General features: G+C 58.5%; 3 protein-coding genes across 3 annotated transcripts; 2 read left to right on the forward strand and 1 right to left on the reverse strand.

The window, feature by feature from the left end:
- Positions 1 to 117: 117 nt before the first annotated feature.
- Positions 118 to 1672, reverse strand: MGYG_02062 (F-box protein HRT3; the record flags this gene model as incomplete). The annotated part of the gene is made up of 4 exons (XM_003174485.1): positions 118 to 291; positions 348 to 1211; positions 1276 to 1587; positions 1613 to 1672. 4 exons carry the CDS (start codon positions 1670 to 1672, stop codon positions 118 to 120), a joined length of 1410 nt encoding a protein of 469 aa, XP_003174533.1.
- A 517-nt stretch (positions 1673 to 2189) lies between these two features.
- Positions 2190 to 3513, forward strand: MGYG_02063 (solute carrier family 25 member 39; the record flags this gene model as incomplete). Its single annotated transcript, XM_003174486.1, has 2 exons — positions 2190 to 2316; positions 2378 to 3513. 2 exons carry the CDS (start codon positions 2190 to 2192, stop codon positions 3511 to 3513), a joined length of 1263 nt encoding a protein of 420 aa, XP_003174534.1.
- Positions 3514 to 4021: 508 nt separating this feature from the next.
- On the forward strand, positions 4022 to 5000 carry MGYG_02064 (hypothetical protein; the record flags this gene model as incomplete). The annotated part of the gene is made up of 3 exons (XM_003174487.1): positions 4022 to 4132; positions 4203 to 4538; positions 4632 to 5000. 3 exons carry the CDS (start codon positions 4022 to 4024, stop codon positions 4998 to 5000), a joined length of 816 nt encoding a protein of 271 aa, XP_003174535.1.
- Between the last annotated feature and the right edge of the window lie 194 nt (positions 5001 to 5194).

Here is a 5194-nt window from a genome sequence, read left to right on the forward strand (position 1 = left end):
GTCGACCACAGGCGAAGGAACCACCCCGTCCGGCCCTGGCTCCAAGCAGGACAGGCTTCTCTGAGCCCGCCAGACGCGCGGGAGTGTGGAACTCCGGGTTGGGGAAGTAAGGCGCCTTCATCTGGCCGAAGAGGATCTCGATGCCTTCCAGCTGCTCGCGGTAGCGGGAGGGGGACGGACACTTTGATCTCGACCTTGGGGCACCAGGTGTATCTGCAGGGACGCTGGAGGGCGCGGGAGAAGGCAGCGCATACCTGGCGTGGCGTCAGCGTCTAAAAAGCCAGCGCAATTCTACAGCATGTTAGCACGTATATATAGACAGTAATCGTTATTGAGGTAAGACCTACCTGTCGCGCTGTAGACGTTGACTGAGGTGCGGGAGCTGAAGTGTCTGACACATGTCTTGTGTGTTTCCGTCCGGCAGAGCTGGTGGCCAATAGATCGATGTTTTCTCTCGTGAGGTGGTGGACAACCTCGACGGGCTCGGCAGTGGAAAGTAACGACAAGACGGTGCCATCGGGATAGAAGCGTAGGTAACGGTAGTATGTGACGATATGGATGGGTGAGTTCCATGTGACGCTGTGGATGTCTGAGTTGGCACCCGGACGCATGTAGTTGACGGTGCTGAGATAGACACCTGTGAAACGCAGCCGAGGAAAGGCCTGGAAGACATGGGACCAGCTGGTGAGCGGTTTAGGTATGGTGGCTGTTATCTGTGCCGTGAACGGGTGGGAGTGCACGATCTGAGAATCCGAGTCCGACTCCGAGTCTGGGCCGAGCAGGTAGCCTTTGTCTATGGGAGAGCCATTGATCTGACAGGCAAAGGAGTAATGCATGGAGGCGAGGCCGAATTCGGTCCCCTGACACAGCCGACGCCATATGTGCTGCTCATGCATGAAATGGTAGGCCAGACGCTTGCAAACGAGAGACAGTCGGAAGAAAAGTGCCGGATCAAGCAGGGCTACATGCTTGAGTATCTCTATCAGCACTTCCGATGGCAGACGGGCAATCGGACATGGCGGAGGAGGCGTGTTTTCTATAATTGGATCCGCGGGGAGAATCGGCAGCGTAGCAAACGAGGTGACATCTACTTTTTCCCCAGTTGGTGGTTGAGTAGTCGCTGTTGTTGCTGTCGATGTTGCTGGCGGTACGTATGGTTTGGCATTGGCGTGATGCTTCTCCCGGTACGCCTGCTCGACTTTGGCATCAAGCTGTTCCCGTCAGTAAGTATAAACGCATATTCTCAGGGCTATCCATGAGGACAACATAACGTACACGGTAAGCCTTGCGGTACAGGGACAGACTATCTCCCAGTCTGCCCTGGTCTTCCTTCTCGATGGCCCGTTCAAAGTGCTCCAGGGCTGACTGGGGAGCTTTCTCCTCCGTTTTGCTGCTGCCCAGCTCCAACGACTTGAACTCCGCGTCTAGCTCAGAAGTGTCGACCTTTGCATCGCCATCCTCATCCGCCTCGTCTGCCAGATCCTGCGGAAGCTGTACGGAAGCCTGCGGCCGCGGCTGCAGGGACTTTCTCCTCTCTGCGGGCCTAGCTTCTGCTGCCTGTTGCTGCTGCTGCTGCTGCTGGTCCGACTGTGGCGGGGTGCCTGGTGCGGACTTCCTCGAGCCACTGGCGTCGAAACGACTCGAGCTCGTCTTCCTGCTGTGTCTCGGCCATCTTTCTCGTCTCGTCTTGCTCTGTATCTCCTTAATTGATGTATATAAAATGTACAATGTAATATCAACTGCCCAAAAGAGTCACCGGCGATGACGGAGTCGGTCTTACCTAAGCCATCAGATAAGCGGAGAAGGGTTACTCCGAGATCCGATGCGCTTATCAATCTATCTTTCTTTTTCTTTCCATGAGTCGAAGAAAAGAAAAGAAAAAGAAACAAAAGAGAAGCAAAAGAAGGAAAAAAGACGAGGAGGAAGAGAAAAATCGGTCTCGATCTGTTGTCTCACGCCCTTTCGGAGTTTGCATCTTCGGTTTCCGACCCTCCGGACAGTTTTTGGATACGGTTGAGAGCGCGATTGGCAGTGCCGGAGACGGTGGATGAATGCCTCATGACGCTGAGTCTGCGGGTGCCTTGAGCACCGGCAAACAGACAGCGGCAGCAGCAGCAGGATACACGAACAGCAGCAGCGACGATAGAAACAGCAGAATCAGCAGGATAAACAGACACCAGATAGACACGATGGCCTCTCGGTCGAGCAGCGGCGCTGGCAGCCGTGGGAGCGATGCCTCGGCGCAGTACGAGAACATATCAACCAGCCAGAAGATGATATCCGCCACCTGGGGGAGTCTTCTCACGTCATTACTAGGTATGTTCTCCTGATATGTTATCCTGGTTATGTGCTGGGATTGCAGCTAACGACGCAGTAGTAACACCTTTGGATGTGGTCAGAGTGCGTCTACAGGCGCAGACACCGATTGTGCGGGCCTCGCCACAGCCTACGACACTGACATCCGTCTCTCCATCACCGCTGACCTTCTTCCGACACCTCCCTCCCAATCTCGGCGTGACGGCGTGCTGCCGGGAAGTCTTCTGGATAGGAGAGAATGCGCAGACACAGTTCTGCCTGGTGAACCAGCCACCACCAACTACATCTACAACCACAGCACCATCTAATACATCTATATCATCGTCTCCGCAGACATGCGTGGTCGAGCAACGCAAGTCCTACACCTCTACACTCGACGGGCTGCGCAAGATAGCACGCCATGAAGGCCCATTGTCACTCTGGCGCGGCCTCTCCCCCACGCTGGTGATGGCAATCCCGGCCAACGTCATCTACTTCACGGGGTACGACTGGCTGCGGTACGACAGCGGCAGCCCCGTGGCCAGCTACGTTCCGGCCAGCGCGGCTCCGCTGGTGGCAGGCTCCGTTGCGCGGATAGCAGCCGCATCCGCGATCAGTCCGATCGAGATGTTCCGAACGCGGCTGCAGGCGATCCCGGCGGGCGGCGGCGTGCATGGCCCGGACCACTTCAAGGCCACGCTGCGAGACCTCGGCCAGATGGTGCAGCGGGAAGGGTACACCTCTCTCTGGCGCGGGCTGACGCTGACCATGTGGCGAGACGTGCCCTTTTCGGGCCTGTACTGGTGGGGATACGAGCGCATCAAGCGGCAGCTCGAGTCAATGCGAGGCCATGTCTTTCCTCACACTTATGCCTGTGATGACCCAGCACTCAAGACAACGACAACAGCATCAACAGCACCTCACTCGCCGAGCTCGACGGTGGTGTTTGTGGAGAGCTTCACGGCCGGGGCAGTGTCGGGAGCCGTGTCGGCGCTGGTGACGACCCCGTTCGACGTCGGCAAGACGAGACAGCAGGTGGCCCCGGGCTCGTCCGGGTCGATCCCGCGCTTCCTGCTCAGCATCCTGCGGGACGAGGGCGTGCAGGGCCTGTTCAGGGGCTGGGCTGCGCGCTGTCTCAAGGTCGCCCCGGCCTGCGCCATCATGATCTCGAGCTACGAGGTCGGCAAGCAGGTCGCCAGCACCGCCAACGACGACTAACCCTCTCCTCAGCATCGCACTCTCAGCATCTTCTGTATCTTCTGTATCTTTATGCATCTGTCTATATAATATCATCTATAAAATAATCGCTTCTGCTTGTGCTTTTTATACGCTGTTTGGCACCGGCGCTAGCCACCTCGTACTCCCACGCCCTCTACTGCCACGCATCAACACAGCGACTCTAGAACCGCACCGCAAATGCAACACTGCAGCAACACTCTGTATGGCAAGCGGTGCGTGTCCTTAGCTGCTCGGCCGTGCGAGTGAAGCTCCCCTAAGCTCCCCGCGCTTTTTCCCACCTTTGGCGCTTTTTCCAACTTCAACTTTCAACCTCAAGCAAAACAAGCAGAAACAACCAAACGGACGCCAAAAGCACAGCAAGACCGCGAGCCCGCGACCGTCGCCGGCTACAGACCAGCTCGACCCAGCTCGACCCAGCTACCTCCTTGCGTCTGCGCTCTCGAGACGACCGCTTCTGCGTAGTGACCGATGCCCTGATGCTGCTGCCATGCCCCGGCCGTCTCTTACAAGCTCGTTCTCCGTCTCGGACGCCACCAACGAGGTCGTCTGCCCGCTAGCAAACAACGATGGCTCGAACTGCCGCAAGCGATGTCTAGGGGTTTGTCCATCCATAGCCTCCCGGGCCCAGCCTGCTCGAGGATAGACGGATTGATGCTGACGTTCTGTAGGAGAAGAGGTACCGCTCGATGCAGGAGCACATCCGGCGGGCTCACCCGAACCACTACATCCCCAAGCTGCCAGCTACCGAGGAGAGCTTCCAGCTCATGGTCAACACGCCGCCGCAGCAGCCACCGCAGCAGCAGCAGCAGCAGCAGGCCTCCCAGCAGCCTCAGCAGCGCCAGCACCAGCAGCAACAGCACCAGCACCAGCTCCAGCAGCATCACCAGCAGCAGCAGCAGCACCAGCAGCTCCAGAAGGACGTCGAGCATCCGGCAGCTACCACGGCTGCGGTGGCGTTGGCGCAGCTGCAGCAGCACCACCGCCTGGACTGGGACTCAGAGCCGGTATTGTCCACCCTTCCCACTCACTCTCGGCTATCGAGACTGCGTGTGTGCGAGCCAATGGATGCTAATTGTTCTTGCCTACGTGGTGTATAGGACGATACAGACATCCGGTCGGTCGAGCTGCCGCCCATCCGTGACCTCAGGGATTCCTTTCACCCACGGCAGCGGGAGCTGCTGCCGTCCATTCTGCATCCGCACCATGCCCATACCCACTCTCCGCCAGGCCGCTCGTCGACGCTGCCGCCCATCAACCGCAACCAGAAGATCCAGCGGTCTCGGAAAGGGTCGCTCACGCACTCGCACTCGGCCCGCAAGGCCAAGCACGACCGCAACCGCTCCAAGGACTTCAAGGACTTTCGAGACATCACCCGCCGCCGCTCGCTCACGAGCGCAAAGCTCTCTCCGCCAAGTCCGCAGACGGCCGCCGCCCTGGGTCCAGGGGCAAGCGGGGGGAGGACCTGATCCAAAGCTTCCCATCTCGGCCACGGAAGTGGACGATCGGGACATCTATTTCCGTGCCCCAGTTCGCCGCCCCCCGACATCTCCGTGGGCCTTCCACCAGCACTCTTCCTTGGTACAACTCGCTGGGTGGGGATCAGAGACTAACGGCTTCCTCGGTTCCCCCGGGTGTTTCATTATACGCCAACCCCCCTCCA

Source organism: Nannizzia gypsea, genomic scaffold, assembly GCF_000150975.2.
Source record: "Nannizzia gypsea CBS 118893 supercont1.2 genomic scaffold, whole genome shotgun sequence".
Lineage (NCBI taxonomy): Eukaryota > Fungi > Ascomycota > Eurotiomycetes > Onygenales > Arthrodermataceae > Nannizzia > Nannizzia gypsea.